The following is a 22159-nucleotide window of genomic DNA, read 5'->3' on the forward strand; positions in this document are numbered from 1 at the left end:
AAAATTTATTTATATCCCGCCCTCCCCAGCCGAAGCCGGGCTCAGGGTGGCTTACAATAATAAAATAGTACAACATACCAAAATCATTCATTATAAAATTAACTCAAATCCAACTGATGGCAACCACTGGGCCAGAGCTCTGCGAAGATTGCCAAAGGAGGGAGTCAGGCTGTGCCCTGGCCAAAGGCCTGGTGGAACAACTCTGTAGCCTAATACTCAGTAGAGACCTGAATTTTAAAGCCACCACATTGCTAAAGGCAAAACAGGCAGGTTCGTTTTCACTAAAGTAACACTAGATGACAAAACTAAACTAACAATTGGCTCCCTATATTCCCCAAACAAAACAACTAGAAATCATCCAGAAAACACTAAACAAATTCCTCTTCTTCTTGGAAGGGGAATCAATCCTGGGAGGTGACCTCAACCTAAACATGAGGGGCATCTCCCTGAAAGACATCCACCCCACAACCCCATGGGGAACCTTCCTCCAAGGGAAACCCCAAATAATTAGAGACTCTTACAAAAAAACTTCAAAAAATGCAGCTTTAACAACATATGGGGCGAAAAATACCAAGATGACACCAGCCACACATTCCAGTCCAGGCGCCATGGCACAATGTTCAGACTGGATAGCATTCTGCTCACATAAGACCTGACCCCCTTCATTGAAACAACAAACTTGGGTAACATCAAAATCACAGACCCCCCCCCCCCACACACCAGAGTGTCTCACGAAAACTCTCCAGAACTGCTTCAAAGAAAGTGTGATAGACAGTATAAGAACCCCCCTCCCCTGGGACACAATGAAAGCAGTCATCAGAGGAGCATGCATATAAGAGAAAACATTCCTTAAAAAACAAACCTCATCAAAAATTAGCAAACTAGAACAAGATATCACAGCCCTCTCATCACGCTACAAACAAACAAGAGCTAAAAGACTCCTTAAACTTCTAGAACAAAAAAGAAGGGAATTTGACTTACTATAAATCAACAAAATGACCAACGTTCTATACTCTAAACAATGCTTCTACAAGTATGGAGGGGAAAACTCCAGAGTATTAACAAACAGGTGTAGGAAAAGATCACTCAAAACAAGAATACATCACAACACCAAAATAGATGGCTACACAACATTCTCCTCAAAAGAAATAACCTCGGCATTTGCTGAATTTTACTCCAAACTATACACCTCCCACAACCCATCCGAGCAGGAAATCAGAAAATTGCTAACAGAACTGACCATGCCAACCTTAACTGCCAAGGAACAAGTATTAATGGACAGTAATAGAGGAAAGAGAGGCGGTCCTCAAAAACCTGAAAGCACACAAAGCCCAAGGCCCAGATAGCTTCACAGCAGAATTCTATAGAAAATTCCAAGAACTCCCAAGCATCCACAAATTGCAGGGTTAACAATATGGACTCTAATACCATAGCAATCCAAAGAGGCACAAAACAAGGATGCCCACTGTCCCCTCCCTATTCATACTGGCCCTGGAACCCCTGGCAATCTGAAACCAAGCAAACACTAACATCAAGGGAGTGGAACACTGGACCCCATAAACACAGCAACCACCCTAACCAAAGAACTCCACACATTTGCAACGGTGTAAGGCATACAAGTAAACTTTGCAAAATATGAGGCTATGTGTTTCAACACTCCCCCTCATATCCAAAAAGAATTCACCAACATCACAAAGATAAAACTCTGTGACACCAAGTTCAGATACCTAGGGATACAAATAATCAGAAACCTCAACAAATTACCGAATTTTTGCCCCATAGGACGCACTCCCCCCCTCGCTCTCCACCGACCCCTCTCGCTCTCCAGACTTCGTACGGCTTTCCGCAAGGCGCGGGAGCCCGGCACTGGGCTCCCGCGGCTTGCGGAGAGTTGCCTGTTCTGGGGGCTGGGGTCGGGGGAAGTTCGGGCTTCTCCCGCCCCAGCCCCGCGCCTGGGGGGGAAATAATCCCCCCCCCAAAAAAACTAGGTGCGCCTTATGGGACGGTGCGTCCTATAGGGCGAAAAATACGGTATATCTCCACAATTTCAACCCCATATGGCGACAAATTAACAAAGACCTCAGGAAATGGAACAACACCACTTCCAGAGGCGGCGCGAAACGGCAATGGCGGTCCTCTTCGTGCTGTGAAGAGGGGCTCTGCAGAAAAGGGTCATCCGCTACGGCAAAGCGGAGACCCATAAAGAAAAACCGCAGGCAGAGTGAGCCTGTGGCCGTGGGACTCGGCGGGCACCAGAAGCCCCCCCGGAGACGAAGAAGGAACCCCGTAAGGGGCTCCGGAACGTGGAAGGGGGAGCGGTGCTGTGAGTTCATCGCTCTTTCTGCGGAAGTGAAGCCGCGCGGCTGCTGCCGATGAGCGCTGACCTTTCTTCCTGGAACATCAGACTCTAAACTACAAACCCGTGAGTAGGGGAATTTAAAAAATCTCGGGATAAAAGTGACTGAATTTGGCTGAAAACGGGAGACGCAAACAGGAAGTCCGTCTTCCGATCGTGCTTAAAGGATCAAAGTAAAGTTTTTGACAAGCTGGATGCGCTTTAATAAGGGTTGTAAAAAGTCCGGATTATCGTGCAACAACTGAACTTGCTTTTAAGAAATTAAATGAGACTACTTTGCTTTACTTTTGTTGGTTTTTGAGTGGACTTTCCCCTTCCTTTGTGGATTTACAAATGACGGAGGAGCCCAAAGTCACGGACTGCCAGGCTTAAAAAGAACTGTCAAATTGCTGAAACTGTTTTTAATATTGAAAGTGATATATGCGAGCGTTACAGTTTGGATACAAATAGGGAAAGTGTTTCTTGCACCTCTTTTGAGACTTTGTTTTTAACTTGGGAAAAGCTCTACATGCCAAAAGGAAGTTGAAGGTTCCCTTCAAATCTGTTTTCTAACTGCTGGGACTTTAATGGCGGAATAACCCTTTCTTCCTTCTGAAGCACAGTTGTACTCCCCCTAGAGGATTTTGGATTTACAATTGTCTGGGAATTGCATTTTGTTTTGATTTTCTGCTGCCTTGTTGTTTACTCTCTGGAACTGTCTTTCCCATGGGACTGTAGATAGACTGACCTTGGCACGTAGACAGGATTGGAATGAGTGGCACAGGGAAAACAAGACTGGCCAAAACGAAAGCTAAACAACTTGTACAAACAACCTTGACTTCTCAGCCACGCAGATCATCTGTCCCAGCTGTTTTAGAGGCACAAGAAGAGGAAGCTGAGCAGACACCATTAGAGGATATGGCATCAGGAGGATCCGCAGCAGTCTTAGAGCAAATTTTGGGACAATTGGCAATTTTAAACAAGAAGGCGGATGAGCACTCGTCTAAAATTGACCAAGCTACAGCCACCATCAGCAAATTGACTGACCAAGTTACTCAACATACACAGGCAATTGGGAATCTACAGGAAGCAACTGTAGAAAATCGAAAATTGGCTGAGGAAGCCAATCAAAAAGCTGTGGAAGCCAATCAGAAGGTTGAGGCAATAAAGGTGGAGGTAAAGCCGCTGCATAAACAAATTAGTGAACAGCAGGCCTACCTGTCTATGGTTGAACTGAGAAATAGGGAAAATAATCTCAGATTGAGAGCTATCCCAGAACTTGAACAGGGAGATTTGATTGGTTATCTGACATCAGAATTTTCAAAGTTCTGGGGTATAGAAGAAGATAAAGACTTTAAAATTGTAAGTGCTTTCAGATTGGGAAGAGTGGTGAGGAAGGACAGACCCAGAGACTGTTTGATCATTTTGAGATCCAGGCAAGAGAGAGATAAAATACTAGGCCTTCACTTTGGAAAATCAGTGGATATTCAAGGCAACAGAGCAGAAATTTACAAAGACATCCCGAAACAACTCTTGGACCTTAGAGCTACATACACGAAATTAACAAAACTACTGAAAGGCAACTCAATTCCCTTTAGGTGGGAATTTCCTCAAGGATTATCCTTCAACTTCAAAGGAAAGAAAGTTAAAATCAAAACAGCAGAAGATCAACAAAAGTTTTTGAACGACCACGAAGAGGACCTTCAGAAAGGAGCAATAGTATCCTGGCCACCACCTCCGCCGGGACCTGCACCTATACCTGTACCCTCGGGACTAGAGGACTCAAAGGAGGAGACGCCACCACCAAAGGATTAACAGATTGATCCAGGATGTCTCTGCAGCTTCTTAGTTGGAACATTAACGGCGGGAATTCCCCGGAAAAAAGAAGAATATTTCACATATTGAAAAAAGAACAATTGGACATTATTTGCTTACAGGAAACGCATGTGACTAGGCTCCATAGGAAAGTGTTAATTAATAAAAGACTAGGCCAAGAATTTATTTCATCGGACAGAGTTAAGAAAAGAGGAGTGGTGATTTATGCAAAGGAGAGCCTGTCACCAAAATTTTTATTTAAAGATGCGCAAGGAAGAATTTTGGCTATTGAGATACAGACCCAAGGAGAAAAATTTTTAATTTTAGGAATTTATGCACCGAATGAGGGGAAATCAGAATTCTATGGGAAACTGCATGAGACAATGCTGGATTATTTGGACTATACCAACATCATTATGATGGGAGACATGAATGGGGTGGTCTCCACAAATATGGACAAGTCACAAAATCAAAATTTAACAAAAGACGGCAGACTACCTAAAACTTTCTTTGAACTAACTGACAATATGGACTTGATTGATATTTGGAGGACAAAGAACCCCCTAGGTAAAGAAGGAACATTCTTTTCTGAAGCCCATCTGTCATGGACAAGAATCGACCAAATATGGATAACTAGAGGGCTGGCACCTAAGACCAGAAAAGTGGAAATCTGCCCAAAAACCTGCTCCGACCATAACGCTATGAAAGTGGAAATGAGACTCACTCCAATCGGTTCCTTCAGATGGAAAATGAATGACACCCTACTAAGAGACCAGGAGATTGTGAAGAAGGCCAAAAAAACTTTAAAAGATTATTTTGAAATAAATTTGAACACTACAGTGGAAAAAAGAACAATCTGGGACGCAAGTAAAGCCGTTATGAGAGGGTTTTTGATACAACAGAACACGATAAAGAAAAGACTTTGGAATGAAAAAAAGGATAAGATCTTAGGGAAGATAAGAGATGGTGAGAAAAAACTGAGATCAAAACCAAAATCACAGGAGATTCTGAGAGAAATTAAATTTTACCAAGCACAATATGCTAAATTGATAAATCGAGAAGTTGAGTGGAAAATTAAACAAATGAAACAAATATCATTTGAATCAGCCAATAAGTGTGGGAAACTGCTAGCTTGGCAGTTGAAAAAGAGACAAAAACTGAATACGGTTACAAACTTAGAGATTGAAGGGAGAAATATCCAGAAACCTGAGGAAATTAGAAAGTGTTTCCAGAGATATTTTAAACAACTTTATAAGCAAGGGCCGCAAGAAGAGACAGAGATAGATCAATTCTTAAAAGCTAATGGGCTATCGAAATTACCTCAAGAAAAAAGAACTATTCTGAATTATAAGATAACTCAACAAGAAATTGAGGGTGCCATTCAGAATATGCATCTAGGCAAATCTCCAGGGCCAGATGGACTCACCTCCAAGTACTACAAGACATTGAAAGACTTTTTGATACAACCATTAATGGAGGTATGCAATCAGATTATGGAGGGGAAGAAGGCACCGGAATCGTGGAAAGAAGCTTTCATCACATTGATACCTAAAGTGGAAACTGAAAAGACTCAACTGAAGAACTACCGTCCCATCTCACTCCTAAATGTGGATTACAAAATTTTTGCAGATATTTTGGCAAGTAGACTTAAAAAAGTACTAAATGAAGTAATTCATAAAGACCAGGCAGGCTTTCTCCCAGGTAGACATTTGTTTGATAACACTAGGAATATCATTGATATTCTGGAACTTTTGCAAACTAATATCAATACAAAAGCAGTTTTGATCTTTATTGATGCGGAGAAGGCCTTTGACAACATTTCTTGGAAGTTTATGAAAAAAAACTTGGAAGGGATGGGAGTGGGACGGGGGTTTGAAAATGGAATAGAGGCAATTTACTCAGAACAAAAAGCTAAATTGATAGTTAACAATGTGGTGACAGAAGAGTTTAAAATTGAAAAAGGAACACGGCAAGGTTGCCCCTTATCCCCTCTGTTATTTATTTCAGTCCTGGAGGTGCTTTTGAACATGATTAGGGAGGACCGGTTGGTGCAAGGAATACAGGTCGGAGTGAAACAATATAAACTGAAAGCTTTTGCAGATGAATTGGTTTTAACACTACAGGAGCCAGAATCTAGTACGAAGAGAGTTTTAGAATTAATTCATGAGTTTGGTCGGGTGGCGGGATTCAAACTGAACAAGCAAAAAACTAAGGTTTTGGGGAAAAACTTGACAACTGAGGAATCAGAAAGGTTTCAGAAAGAGACAGAGTTAAATGTGGTTAAAAAAGTGAAATACCTAGGGGTTAATTTGACTGCTAAAAACTTGAATTTATTTAAAGATAATTATGAAAAATGTTGGTCAGAAATTAAAAAGGACCTAGAAACTTGGTCAAGATTGAAACTTTCCTTGTTGGGTCGAATTGCAGCTATAAAGATGAATGTATTGCCAAAGATGTTGTTTTTGTTTCAAACCCTACAGATTGTGGACAGTGTGGAATGTTTTGGAAAGTGGCAGAAAGATATCTCTAAGTTTGTCTGGCAGGGCAAAAAGCCCAGAATAAAATTTAAGATTCTAACTGATGCAAAAGAAAGGGGGGATTTGCCCTGCCGGACTTAAGGTTATATTATGAAGCTGCAGCTTTCTGCTGGATGAAGGACTGGTTATTGTTAGAGAACACTGATGTCCTAGATCTGGAAGGGTTCAATAATGCTTTTGGATGGCATGCATATTTGTGGTACGACAAGGTTAAGGTTCATAAAGGGTTCAAAAACCATATTGTCAGAAAAGCAATATTTATTGTCTGGACTAAATATAAGGACTTATTAGAAAACAAGACCCCGAGATGGCTATCACCAATGGAGGCTAAGGCCCGAAAAAGACTCAATATGGAGGCCGGCTAGCCAAAATATTGGGAAATAATAGAGAAAATCGGAGACAATTGGAGGTTGCAGAGCTTAGAAAAATTAAAGAATAAGGTGCGAGATTGGTTACACTACGCTCAAATTCAAGAGGTTTTTAAATTGGATAAAAAGATAGGATTCCAGGTGGAAAAATCGAAACTAGAGACAGAATTGTTAGAACCAAAGACTAAGGTACTTTCGAGAATGTATAACTTGCTGCTTAAATGGAACACTCAGGATGAGACAGTCAAATCAGCCATGATAAAATGGGCTCAGGATATTGGGTATAACATTATGTTTGAGGACTGGGAAAGGTTATGGACCACCGGAATGAAATTCACGGCATGTAATGCCTTGAAGGAAAATATTATGAAAATGATATATAGGTGGTACATGACCCCAGTCAAGCTTGCAAAAATATATCACCTGTCTGATAATAAATGCTGGAAATGTAAGGAGGCTGAAGGGACATTTTTTCACCTCTGGTGGACCTGTCCAAAAGTGAAGGCCTTCTGGGAAATGATCTATAATGAGTTAAAAAAGGTATTTAAATATACCTTCGTTAAGAAACCAGAAGCCTTCCTCTTGGGCATTGTCGGCCAGAAAGTGTTAAAAAAGGACAGAACCTTTTTTATGTATGCGACTACAGCAGCAAGAATACTTATTGCAAAATAATGGAAGACACAAGACTTGCCCACACTGGAAGAGTGGCAGACGCAATTGATGGACTATATGGAACTGGCTGAAATGACTGGCAGAATCCGAGATTTGGGAGAAGAAACAATGGAAGAGGACTGGAAAAAATTTAAAGACTATTTACAAAAACAATATAAGCTGCAATATTATGTTTATTTAAAGGTACAAATAAGTTGACAAAAACTACTTTAAATTTAGAAACATAACATTTGAAAAGTATAAAATAAGGTATGAAACAAGGTAATAATTTACTGGTATTTTTTTTTATTACAAAGAATGCAGGGTTAGGGAGATGTGAGGAAGTCCAGTTAGTTATATATATAAAAAAAATTGTGTGTTTTGAACAGTTGGTCTTTTTTACTTTTTCTTCTCTATATTGTTTGATGGTGTATTTGTATTTGTTTCTTATGTTTGTTATTTTCTTGGTGAATGGACTTTGTGTGTTTACCCTTTATTTTATATCTGAAAACTTAATAAAATATTTATTAAAAAAAAGGAAATGGAACAACCCCAACTTCACCCTCTCAAACAAAATTGTCATGATCAAAATGATCACCCTCCCAAAATTAACCTGCCTATTCCAAACCCTCCCAATCTGGATTCCCTCAACCCAACTTTGCAAATGGCAGAAAAAGTACAATTGTTTTCTCACACAAAAAGCCCAGAATACACCCCAAACACCTGCACCTTCCCTCAGGAGAATGGGGAATCCCCAACATAAAATTATACTACATCGCCAACCAATTGTGCCACATAATCCCATACATTCTAGAAGATGAGACGAAACAATGGCTACACTTGGAGAGAAACATAATCGAAAACACCCCCACCACAGCATACCCATTGTCAGGGACCGTGCTGAGGAGGGCTGCACCAAAGAGGAATGGTGAGAGCCCCCCCCCCTCCTCCTGCTCAGGTTCCTGAATCTTCCCAGGATCAGTGGCACAGTACAGATTTGGAACAGTGGTTTGCAGAGAGATATAGTTCAGAAGACAGAAGTTGGAAAGAACTGGGTGGTGAACAGCTAGGATGAGAAGAACTGGGAGAGAGAGAGTGAACAGACTCACTGTCACTAGAAAGCGTCCATCCACTCAGTCCAAGGTCAAGGAGAGCAGATAAGGTGGCAGAACAGAAAGCACAGTGGTTGCAAGATCAGGAAGTGACGGGGATGACTATGGGGGAAGTGGGTGGAACCCTTAATTGCAAGCACCTTCATCCCTAGAAATAGATTCTTTGTTCTCTCACTGTAATCATTAAAATTTCTAACTGGTAAGAGACTCCTTTTGCTTTGTTCTGCTTCTCTACTGCCAAAGAGGGGTGAGGAAGCAGACATCCTGAAGCCCGACACCCATTCCTCCAAAGTAAACTCAGGAAAGTCACCACAACGCTAAACAGATTCACCAAGACCATGCTTAAATCATGGAAGGGAAAAGTAGGCAAACTGTTCCCAACACCATCCCCACTAATCCCTTTGGCTCATCACCCACTATTTCACCACGCAGCACAAAACTTCCAGATAAAAACCTGGCAAACCAAAGATCTATATTGCCTAACAGACTTCTACAAAAGAAACAAACCCGTTGCTAACTTGGAAGATGTTTAGCAGTGCCAGTTCTGGGGTGGCTTCTAATACCTGTTTAGCTATTTTGCATGCTTCTTGTATGATTGCTGTCCAGAAGAGTTGAATCTCTACCATTTTCATGAGGTTCCTGGGCATATCAGTGCCAGTGTCCATGGTGTTAGGTACCATGTGTAAGTGAGTTTCAGAGCAAGTTCTTTTCTTTTGGCTGAGATGGATTTAAAGGGAGGTTTAGATCACATTCTAATCTAGTGGTTCCCAATTAGCTAATTATTGAGGACCCCCTATTTTTCAAAAGCCAAGCCACGAACCCCCTACTTTTGAAAATGTTGATAATTCTATGGTAATTATCTCTGCAAAGCAATTTTTTGAACAAAATGTGGGGTAGCCCCTAATAAGCAAAGGATTTTAGGTATACTAAAAAATCAGACTACAACTGAGCGATATCTGGTTTTCAACATTGTGATATAAAGGTAAAGGTACCCCTGCCCGTCAGGGCCAGTCGTGACCGACTCAAGGGTTGCGCGCTCATCTCGCTCAAGAGGCTGGGAGCCAGCGCTGTCCGAAGACACTTCCGGGTCACGTGGCCAGCGTGACAAAGCTGCATCTGGCGAGCCAGCACCAGCGCCGCACACGGAAACGCCGTTTACCTTCCCGCTAGAAAGCGGTCCCTATTTATCTACTTGCACTTAGGAGTGCTTTCGAACTGATAGGTGGGCAGGAGCTGGGACCAAACGACGGGAGCTCACCCCGTCGCGGGGATTCGAACCGCCGACCTTTCGATCAGCAAGTCCTAGGCACTGTGGTTTAACCCACAGCGCCACCCGCGGTCCCCAAACATTGTGATATATCAGCAACTAAACATTGCAATATTCAGATATATCACGATGTCTGAAATTGGAGATCAGGTATGAGGATGAGGGAAGGAGCAGCCACAGAGATCGGATGGGTGGGGGAGGAGGAAGAGAAGCAGAATCACCTCCACTGCATGGTTTGAGTAGGAAGGGGTGGGGTGTGCATCAAACCGCTGTCATCAAACTGTGATCCACTTTGGCTGCTGCTTTCCTGCTGAGAAAAGCTGCTCCACCTCAGTGCCTGGGGAAGGTAGTGCCACTGTGCCTTGAAGTGAGGCTGATCAGCTGTCTTGTTTTCCCTCAACATGAGGGAAGGATGAAGCATTATCGGCTGCCCTGGTCTCCCTCAGTATGAGGCATGAGGCAAGGCAGCTCAGATCAGCAGCGTTATCGGCGAAGAGCAATATATTTCTGCGTACTGCCAGGTTAAAATCATTATTGCATTGCGATTTCAAAACTGATTTTGGCCAATATATTGAAAAATCGCACAGCGCTAAAACAGAACATAGAATTTGTGATATTACCATGCAAAAATGACAAAAAAATTGGGTGGGGTTAATTTCGTAGTCTATGTCATCTTTTTATTATTGCGTCGAGGGGGTTTGTGGGGCCTTGGAGTAGTATTTTGCATATTGTGGATACCATCTCCTTGCTTGCTGTTAGAAGAAGGCTTTCAAAGGTGGTCAAGGGCCAAGTGTCAGCTGATTTTACTACTGGATTGTTTAAAAAGGCATGCAATTGGTAGCATGTTAGCCAGGGTGTCCCCTAGTTTGTCTTGTATTTCTTGTGTTATCCCACTAATCCCTTTGGCTCATCACCCACTATTCCACCACGCAGCACCAAACTTCCAGATAAAAACCTGGCAAGCCAAAGGCCTATATCATTTAGCAGATTTCTACAAAAATAACAAACCCATGTTGACATAAGAAATACAAATACCCTAGCTAACACCACCAACTAAATGACTTCTTAAACAATTCAGTAGTAAAATCAGCAGCCACTAGGCCCTTGAGCACCTTTGAAAACTTTCTCCCAATAGCAAAGGGACATGGAAAGGGGATGGCATCTACAATATACAAAATCTTGCTCCAAAACCCCACAAACCCCCTTGACACAATCAAAAACAATGGGAACACGACATAGGCTATGAAATAAACCCTACCCAATGAACTAGAATGTGGTCTAAACATCTCTTTAAATCCATCTCAGCCAAAAGAAGGGAACTCACTCTGAAACTTACCTACAGGTGGTACCTAACAACACGGAAACTGGCGCTGATACACCCAGGAACCTAACCAAAATGCTGGAGAGGCTGTACCTCTATAGGCACGTACCTCCACATGTGATGGGAATGTCCCAAAATCCAACCCTTTTGGACAACAGTCCTACAAGAAATAACCAAATAATTAAACAGGTATTAGAAGTCACCCCAGAACTGACCTTTTTGAACATTTTCCAAGACAATAATACCCACGCACGTTATAAAGAGCTTATAACCCACCTACTCTCAGCAGCCAGAAGCATCATAGCCAGACACTGGAGAGACCTGTCTGCAGTGAACATGGACCACCCATATCAAACTGTATGGGGAAGAGCCTTACTAGAAAAGCTAACCAATAGACTGAAACTGACACAGGGACAAATAGAGGAGGATGCCTTCACTCTGGTAAAGCTCCCCTTTATCACCCAACAGGACAACAAGAACCCACAGATAGCATACAAATCAATATGGCTAACTTGAACCAACAGCCCCCCCCCACATACATGCAAACGAATCTCACTACAGCCAACCAAAGACAACCAATCAAACCCAAGGCCACCCCCAATCTCGCTCACTACCAAAGAACTATAACAAGTGACACGGACACAAACACCCCACACATACGCTAAGCAGGGTGGATAAAAATCAATGATTTAAATAAAATAAAATTTTAAAAAATCGGATTTATTTAAATTGGATTTTTTTAAAATAAAATGCTTATCTATTTAAGTTACATTATAGTCCAAAGGCTATTATAAGGATAAGGATTTGTTTTTAATTATGTAGCATAAGGCATTATATGCAATGTTTAAATTTTTTGATAAATGAATTCCATTAATCCATTCACAATGTCATGCTCTTCCAGAGGTTTCTGTAAGATTATTTGGGGCAGTTTTTCTAATGAGAAGATATTATCACAGATGCTTGTTTTCAAAAAGTTTTATAAAATAAACATACAGGGCTGAGGAAAAAACCTTAATCCCACTGTTCCTTTGCAAATTTATATACACAGAATCAACCCCGTACCTCTTAAATGATAAGTTCCAAGAGGTTCAATGAACGGATTGTTTGGAGTGGAATAGATCTGCACAAGTAGCTAAGTGTGAAGCAGTAAAAATGAAAGTGCAACCTTGTGAGCAGAATACTCCACAAGTCTTGGGATCTCAGACTTGAGGCAAGTGCTGAAGGCACTTCAGGGCTGGCAGCCTCTTCCCAATCCCACTGGGTTCCAACAACTGCGCTCACACTTAACTGTGCAGAATAGGCACCTGAATGTAGAAGCAAATCCAAAGGGGGGTGGGGAGGTGGAAATAGTAGCTGGGATCTGTAAGTCCTTGGTGAGACCTTGAAGTGCTTGCCAGTCAACTAATAAAAGTTGACTGGTTCCAGGCCCTTTTTCCCAGGGCTCGCCCAACATTGTCCAAGCAATAAAGTCTTTACCTGGAACTTCAGTCCTGCGGCAGGAATCCCTGAAGTTCTCCACTCCAGTCCTTGGTTCCCCTTTTCCAGATTTCCACCAGCCTGTTTCTCCTCAGCCTACTCTTTCTGCAAGCCTCTTCCAGCCCAGGCCTACCAACTGTATCTCTCCTCCCCCCTCCCCCCAAGAAAAAGTACAGCAGAAAAGTTGTCCAAATATAAATAGTTAACTTATTAAACCTCACAATAATTTCAGAATTATCTCTCTATGTATTTCTAATAATATAACCAAATCAGTAATTTTTGATATAACTTTAAAAACTACTGTGAAAATTTATTATTCCAAAAATGAAGCCTTATACTGTACCAACAATAATGAGTCTGTCTGGAAAAAAACGATTTAAATCAAGCCTGACTAGTGATTTAAATCACTTTGATTTAAATCAAATCCACCCTGACACTAAGTAAAAGAATATAAGCTTTACCACCCCATCTCCTCTCCCCCTTTCCCCAAACTTTTACAAAGACCACCATATACCGTATTTTTTGCACCATAACACTCACTTTTTTCCTCCTAGAAAGTAAGGGGAAATGTCTGTGCGTGTTATGGAGGGAATGCCTACAGATGGCAGGGGGATCTGCTGCAGTCGTGAGCAGAGGATCCATGGTTCCCCTTCCTTCCCTCCTCCGTGGCTCGCTTTGAAACAGCAAAGCGGGAGAAGAGCCGCTGAGTGGGGAGGAGAGAGGGACAGAGAGCCTGCTTCTTTAAAGGAGCAAAGCGGGAGAGGAGAGGAGCCGCTTACACAAGTATAAGCAGCTCCTGTCCGGTTGGTTCCTTTAAAGCAAGCAGGCTCTCTGTCCCTCTCTCCTCCCCACTCAGCTAGCTAAATAGCAGCAGAGTTTTTCAGCTCGCTAAGCCGGGGATGAGCAGGGAGGAGGAAGAAAAGCAGAGCCTTCTTGCTTTAAAGGAGCAAAGTGGGAGAGGAGAGGAGCCTTCTCCCCTTATACCCCTCTTCTTCATTATGAGCAGCATCCTTCTCCCACCCCACACATGCTCCTTGTCCCTTGAGTGCTTTTCCTTCCCTCCCCACTTAAAACGTGGTTACAAAGGATCCTCAGGATTTTTGCATTGGGCTACTCCAAACTCACTGTCAGATCACATGTCTGTGGCCACAGCATGAACCACAAAAATCATACATCCACTGTTTCATTTAGAATATTTTTTCTTGTTTTCCTCCTCTAAAAACTACGTGCGTGTTATGGTTGGGTGCGTGTTATAGAGCGAAAAATACGGTACATATTGTATATGTGTTATGTAAATATTGTGCTGGAAGGATTTGAACTCACTTTTAACAAAAGAAAGTGCCCTTCCACTCTAGCCTTAACAATCACACATGCACACCATTGTTCAAAACTGGGATAGAAAAGGTAGGAGCCATATGGCTCCTGGGACCTGGGTTGTGGGTGCCAAAAAAGAATATCTAGTCGCCATTTTAATTGTATTAATTTATTTCTTCACACTGACCTTCTTTTTAAGCGCATGTGCAGGAAAATGAACTGTATAGTTCCTCACTTATTCCATAAATAGTTATTATTTCTTTTCCAGAATAAGACTGATTTTCCTTTTCTCTGATTGCATCTTTGAGGCATTCAGGCTAAAGCATCAACAATACATAGAATTTCTTTTTCTATTTTTGCCTTCAAGAACAAGGTTTGCATATAGTATAGATTCCTTGCATGAATTTGAAACTGCTTTGGTAATCACAGGCAGGAACAAGGAATTACACAGAATGATGTAACCCTGAGTGGTGTTTGAAGACATACATGAAACCTGCAAGCACAGAGAAAACTCATGAAACCCAAGAGCTTAATTTTGGGATGCAACCCCCAATGCACAGCCTGAATGTAAAGTGCAAATTGTTTTGATTTTTTTACGTTACAAAAACTTTAATAAACATTGCCTAGCGATGGTATAGGAGTAATTAAAAACATAGAAAAACAACAGTACAGGCTTTGTGTGCTGCTACAGCCCTCTTTAGGACATGGAGGATGGCTGGGCTTATCAGCCTGAGGGGACTGCGCTCTCGCTCTTTCCTCCTTACTTTTTAAGGAGGAATTATAGTGTTAATGAAAACAAACTTTTATTATTACATAAGAAATGCCTACACCAGGGCGGTCCACCTTTTCATACCAAGTGGGCTGGAAGAGTACTCCAACACGGAACTCGTGGGCCACACACTGCCTTGTCACGTGAGGGTGGAGCAAAGCCAAAATTTGACTCACACTGACACACACACACAGCTGTCATGTTGCCTTCCCAAAGCTGGGTAAGTGAGGTGTTGGGCTTTGTTTGGGAAGGAGGTATGAGGGCTCTGTCAGGGTTCTGGAATCCTCCCACCTCCTTCCCAAAGCTGGGAAAGCGCCAATTAGGCTTTGGGAAGGAGGATGGAGGACTCAAAGGCCCCGTCAGAGCCCTCACACCTCCTCCCCAAAGCCCAGCACCTCACTTACCCAGCTTTGGGAAGGCAGCACAAGGGCTGGGTGGCAGGTATCAAATGCTGCTGAGGGCCATCAAAAAAAGGCCTCAAGGGTCAGGTGCACCGTGGCCTACACCATCTCCAGACAGAATATGCAAGCTGAACTGGAAAAACAGTAAGTGTCATCCTGGCCAGATTCAAAAGCACTTTCCAGTGACAGTTCCACTGGGACCAGCCAGCTCATTTAAGAGGCCAAAGCAGCAGAGGACACAGTAAGGCCAGAAGGATAAGAGCAAAAGCAATTTTGGAACGTCAAACACAAAACTTAGTGTTAGTGCCCATTACTTGCTGCCATTATACCGGTGCTTAAAACCCAGGCTTCACAACCAGCTTCTAAATAATCTTTCCCCCTACACTCCTTAGTTCAGCAGTTATCAACCAGGGAACTGCAGCTCCCTGGGGAGCTTTGAACAATTGTCAGGGGAGCCACAGGCAGCCCCAGCCTCCCTACCTCCTTCTTGCCTGGCGAGCAGCTTGGAAAAACTCCTGCACAGGGGCCATATCATCACACAGGGAGAGGGAAAATGCACACTTGTGGTATCTTTAGTAGACATCATAGGGAAGAGGACGGAGAACTCAACATGTGGATGCCATTTGGCAGGGAGGCCCCACATTGTTCTTCAGCTTTAGAACTACCTTCCCACTTGTGAGGCGTGTGGGAAAAACCTGAAGCTTCCTTTTGGTGGTGGTAGAAATACAGAACCTCTGATATTTATACAAGTGCCTAATGCAGTATTGATGCTGCACAGGATTGGAATTGAATATGCTTCTGTATGCAGACTCAGTCTAACAAGATGGGGGGCACCTTGTAAATGTGAACAGAAAATCTTGATAGGGGTTTGAAACAATGGGAAGAGGCAGCAGAGACACAAAATTTGGGGTGTGAGCCATCTGTTTATTTTATTAGTAGTGCAACTATGCTTGTTCACATGCCCCATTAAGTGTGCCAAGAGGACTGTCACCTGAGGGATTTATATAACCTACGTTTCCATCAAACCTACTAGCCACAACAGCAGCCAGAGAGCTCTGTACCTTCCAGGACATGAGAAGCAAGAGCTGAGAAAGCTGAGGAAGATTTTCAGATCTCCTTTCCCCTAACTTGATGGCATCCAGATGATGTTGAACTAACTCCCATCAGTCCCTAAGCAGCAGGGCCATCTGACAGATGATGGGCGCTGTAGTCCACCAGCCCCAGCAGTCTTTCTCAACCTGTGGGTCCCCAGATGTTGTTGAACTACAACTCCCATCACCCGTAGGTAGCAAGGCCAGAGCTCAGGGATGATGGGAGTTGTAGTCCAACAACATCTGAGGACCCACAGGTTGAGAACCACTGCGAGGGTGCCAGGTACAGCCTAGTCCCACTTTGAAGAGGCAGAGGGAAAGAATTGGTGATATCTGCACACCCTTCCTCAAAAGTAGTGTGTTAATAAAGTTAGCAACCCGCCCACACTTAAACGGTAGAACGACCAAGCCAATCTATCCCGCCCCCAGCCTACGTCGCAGGGCGGGCTGAGGGGAGGCGTCACGTGGTGGAGGAGGTGGGCAGGCCTCTCCCTCGCTCGCCCGTTCTCTTCTCCTCCCTTCCCGCTCCCACGCCCCGCCTCCATCTCAGCAGCGTCTTCAGCCTCTGGCTCGCTTCCATACAAAAGCAAAATGTCCGCCATTTTCGCAGCTGTGCCCCCGGGGCTCCTGCGCCCGACCAGGGCAGCACTTGGGGAGGGAGAGCGGGGAAGGAACCGGGAGGGAGGTTGAGGAGAGGAACGGGAAAACAAATGCGGAGTCAGGGGGGATCCTTCCCCACCCCACCAGCGCTTATACTTACCTTGATGCAATAATGCGGTTCGTCGAAGGTGACCAGCATGTACCTGTCGCTGCGGCTAGCCGGGTCGCGGGCCCGAACCTAAGAAGGAGGAAGAGAAAAAGTATATATATACACACACACACACACATACATACACACATATACACTACACACTATACACACTACTATATTCTGTGCGTGTGCGAGCGCGCGTATTTCGGAAGAACGTCCCAGGCGAAGGGAGGGAGGGGCCGGAATTGATGGAGGCGCGCGCGGGGGGGTGTAACAGGGAGGGAGAAAAGCACGGCCAGGCTGGACCCTACCTTCATGAAAAGCTCGACTGCGCCCTTAGCGATATCCAGGTAGCTGGTGCCCAGATACGTCCTCTGGTTCATGGAGGCGGACGTGTCTATGAGAAAGAGGAGGATCGGCATGGTTCGGACGACCCCTACGGCAGGCAGCGACGACGCCGGGACAGGCAGTATCAGCCCGCTCCGTCCTATTCCGTACCGGTGCCCGGTCCCGCCAGCTGTGCGGCCGGCCGCGTCCCGGCTCTGCCTTCTCTGGTCCTCCTCCCCGGCTGACTGGCTGCTCGCTTCCGCCAACGTCCCCTCAGTTGCCGCTGCGTGTACGTCTAGCCTTGCTCAAGCTGCCGGGTTTACTGAAAAGAATCTCAAATTCTGTTGCCTGAGCTGCTACTCTGCAGCAGCCTCTTCCGGCTAGGACAGGATGTGATCAAAAGTTGAACGCCATTGGCGGGACTGGGTAAAAGGCGGAGCCAGATGATTTTAAACGGATCCTCATGAATTCATATGATTTTTTCATTCATATTAAATAAAACCACAATGATACTGTCTTTGTCTGTAGGCAGCATAAAAAAATCATGCATCCACTGTTTCGTGGGGCCACAATGACGGAAAAACAGGGTTATAAGCACTCTGCCGCCCAATCACCGCCGTGCTCAAGTCCCGTATTCCCGCCTCGCTTTACTTCTGCCTCAGTCTAATCATATCGCGCAGCCGCAGTGTGTGAGCAAGGCATTTCCTAGATAACTCGGAAGTCTCGTCTCTAGAATGAGAACAATCATACATTTCTAAGTCTATGCAGAGTCCGTAAGGAGACCGAGAAGCGGGAAGCAGAGCCGGAAGTGGCTCCGGGGTTCTTCCTAATACTGGTCTAAAATTTACTCTTTCCGGTCAGAGGCGGGACAGAAGGAGAGCGGGGCCACCTCCTAGGATGAGTATTTTCTGTTGCGGAGTGGGATGGGCCACTCCGACCGGAAATGCCTGGAGGGAGCGAGGCAAAGCCCCAGAACAGGAGAACGGGCTGGCGGTGTGAGGGTTGGGAAGGAGTGAGAGAGCGCAGCTGACTGCCTCGGAGACTCCTGCCCGGAGAAGCAGGTAAGGGGCGGTGGTGAAGGGGGAGTACAAAAAAATCATCATCATAACAACAGTTAATTATCATGAATTATTGTTATGGGGTGCTGGTGCTTCTATTCTCCTTCTCTCTCAGCTACTCCTCACAACTTTTTTTTTTCTTCCTCTCCCGTCATTTCTATCACATCCCAGAAGGTGCCTTTGCTTCTCCTCTCCCCCATGCCAGGAGAGGGGTGCTCTCCTTATATATGGCTGTTTCTCTCCTGACTAGAGATGGGAAGGCCTGGGGGGGGGGAATGGGGAAAACCCCCAGGTATTTTCTGTTTTTTCCCAAAGCCGCTTTTTCCGGAAAAATGGAAAAAAAAGTTTGATATAGGTTGAATATTCCACACACTCTCCCCCCCAAATTTTTTCCTGAAAAAAAATGGCTTGGGGGGGACTGAAAAAAACTGTTCCCTTCCCCCAATTCCCCCCCCCCAGGCCTTCCAGCACCCACACTTTGGTGCCCCGTGCCAACTGACACCAGGCAGGTGCTCTCACTGTACTCTTTCTGGGTGCTGCTCAAAACATTTTCGTTAGGGCCAGCCCATCTGAACACGTAGAAGCTGCATGTCATTTACCACTGCTGACTTTATTTTTTATATATATAAATATTTTATTCAGTTTTCACAGTAAAAAAGCATGCAAAGACAAAGAAAGTACAAAATCACAAAAAACAATACAATACAAAAATACAAACATTAAACACATCAAAAGAAAAAAAAAGATAAAAACACATATAGTAACAAAAAACAAAAATTCCCTCTTTCTTAATTTCTCATCTTCAATTAACTTATTTTCCCGACTTCCTTTTTTTTTTTTTTACCTCTCCCTGGTCTCGGATTCTGCCAGTCATTTCCGCCATCTCCATATAGTCCATTAGTTGCATCTGCCAATCTTCCAAGGTGGGTAGATCTTGTGTCTTCCAATGCTTTGCGATGAGAATTCTTGCTGCTGCTGTAGCATACATAAAAAAAGTTCTATCCCTCTGGTTTCTTCAGGAAAGTATACTTAAATACCTTTTTCAGTTCATTATATATCATTTCCCAGAAGGCCTTGATCCTTGGGCACGTCCACCAAAGGTGAAAGAATGTACCTTCAATCTCTTTGCATTTCCAACATTTGTAATCGGGCAAATGATATAATTTTGCAAGCTTGACTGGGGTCATGTACCACCTATACATCATTTTCATAATATTCTCTCTTAAGGCATTACATGCCGTAAATTTAATCCCGGTGGTCCACAACTTCTCCCAGTCAGCAAACATAATGTTATGGCCTATGTCTTGTGCCCATTTTATCATTGCCGATTTTACTGTTTCTTCCTCAGTATTCCATTTCAACAGCAGATTATACATTCTCGAAAGTGTCTTTACATTGGGTTCTAACAGTTCTGTTTCCAACTTTGATTTTTCCACCTGGAAACCATTTTTTTTATCCAAATTATAGACCTCTCTTATTTGAAAATAGTGTAACCAGTCTCGCACCTTCTCTTTAAGTTTGTCGTAACTCTGCAATTTCAATTTATCACCTTCCTGTTCTAAAATTTCCCAGTATTTTGGCTATTTGGCTTCCATGTTAAGTTTTTTCAAGGCTTTCGCCTCCATAGGTGATAGCCACCTTGGAGTTTTGCTCTCCAAAAAATCTTTATACCTTATCCAGACATTAAACAGTGCTTTTCTGACAATATGGTTTTTAAATGCCTTATGCGCTTTTATCTTGCCGTACCATAGATATGCATGCCACCCAAATACATTATCATTCCCTTCAAGATCCAAAACATCTGTATTCTCAAGAAGTAGCCATTCTTTCAGCCAGCAGAAAGCTGCTGCCTCATAATAAAGTTTTAAGTCCGGCAGGGCAAACCCCCCCCCCCCCCCCCCGTCTTTAGCATCAGTAAGAATTTTAAGTTTTATTCTGGGCTTTTTGCCCTGCCAGACAAATCTAGATATGTCTCTTTGCCACTTCTTGAAACAATCCATCTTATCAATAATTTGCAATGATTGGAATAAAAATAACATCCTCGGCAATACATTCATCTTAATAACAGCAATTCGACCCAGCAAGGAAAGCTTCAATTTCGTCCAAATTTCTAGATCTTTTTTCACCTCAGACCAACATTTCTCATAATTATCTTTAAATAGGTTCACATTCTTAGGTGTCATGTTCACCCCCAATACCACTGCTGACTTTAAAGATCTTTTGAATAATCTTAAATACCTGCTTTTAACTGTGTTTTATCAATCATTTTAATATTCCGTTGTATATTTTTGTAAACTGTTTAGAAAGCTCTCTTACCATCATACAGTTTATAATAAAAGTAAAGGGACCCCTGACCATTAGGTCCAGTCGTAGACGACTCTGGGGTTGTGGTGCTCATCTCGCTTTACAGCTTCCGGGACATGTGGCCAGCATGAGTAAGCCGCTTCTGGCGAACCAGAGCAGCGCACGGAAATGCCGTTTACCTTCCCGCCGGAGCGGTACCTATTGATCTCCGCTAACCCAGAAATAGTACCTCGGGTTAAGAACTTTGCTGAGTGGGATGAGAACAGAAATCGTGCTCCGGCGGTGCGGCAGCAGCAGGAGGCCCCATTGGCTAAAGTGGTACCTCAGATTAAGAACAGTTTCAGGTTAAGAACAGACCTCTGGAACAAATTAAGTACTTAACCCAAGGTACCACTGTACTTGCACTTTGACGTTCTTTCAAACTGCTAGGTGGGCAGGAGCAGGGACCGAGCAACAGGAGCTCACCCCGTCGCGGGGATTTGAACCACTGACCTTCTGATCGGCAAGTCCTAGGCTCTGTGGTTTAACCCACAGTGCCACCCGCATCCGGTTTATAATATATAATAACAAATTCAATAAAAAAACCACATACACACCTTTTCCTTTCAGAGTTTAAGCCGTAGTGCAACATACTATTCAGTAACTGGATGTTGGCTACTTCTTGGCCTGGCATGCAGAAAAATTGCCTTATGCTTTGCGCTGCCTGTGGTCAAGTAGAGATTGAAAGACCTGGGGGGAAACAGGGGGAAAAACAGGTGTCCCCCCATTTTTCCCCAAAGCCTTTTTTTAGAAGTCCATGAGAAAAATGACAAAGAGGAAGAGGAAGAAGAAATGGAAAAGGATAGCAGTAGTTCAGAAAATGAGATAGAATAAACTGTATATGTTGTTTCTTCTGGTTTTGTTTTTGTTTTGGATTATTTTTTTAAGCACTACTCAAAGCTTCTATGGAGCTTAAATATTGAGGTGGACCTTAAATTTATTTGCTGTTGGCTCTAAGGGGCAAATCTGATTATTTGTAATGTTGATGGTTTCTTGCTTTTTTTGTTGCTTTTGAGGAAAAGGGGTTGGTTACCTGTTTTATTGCAAGCATAATACTTTATCTACACTGTGTTTTACAGAATTTGTAAAACTACTCCACACTGAACTTTTTTTCAATTTTTCCAAAATTTCCATTTTCCCCCAGGAAATTTTGTGGCTTCAAAATTTCCGGAAATTTTACATCTCTACTCCTGACGGACACGCAGAGACCCCGTCCCCCCACT

General features: G+C 43.4%; 1 protein-coding gene across 6 annotated transcripts in view; it reads right to left on the minus strand.

Moving 5' to 3' along the window:
- The window catches only part of LOC310697662 (integrator complex subunit 6-like), a 142577-nt gene extending 124296 nt beyond the window's left edge, over nt 1-18281 (minus strand). For 2 of the 6 annotated variants that reach the window (XR_014521145.1, XM_083484333.1), the window contains exons 1-2: nt 17520-18281; nt 17218-17295 (exon numbers count right to left, since the gene is read on the minus strand). Coding sequence is in view for 4 of the 6 variants with exons in the window: in XM_083484333.1 (XP_083340459.1) it covers nt 17218-17295; nt 17520-17630 (189 nt within the window). In the remaining 2 variants the exon portion in view is untranslated. Of the gene's footprint in view, nt 1-12882; nt 13097-17217; nt 17296-17519 lie in introns of those variants that run through there. The other 4 variants (XM_083484331.1, XM_083484329.1, XM_083484330.1 and 1 more) reach the window with 3 other exon arrangements.
- Nucleotides 18282-22159: the final 3878 nt, after the last annotated feature.

Source organism: Podarcis liolepis, assembly GCF_965112155.1.
Source record: "Podarcis liolepis genome assembly, chromosome: W".
NCBI classification, from domain to species: Eukaryota; Metazoa; Chordata; class Lepidosauria; order Squamata; family Lacertidae; genus Podarcis; species Podarcis liolepis.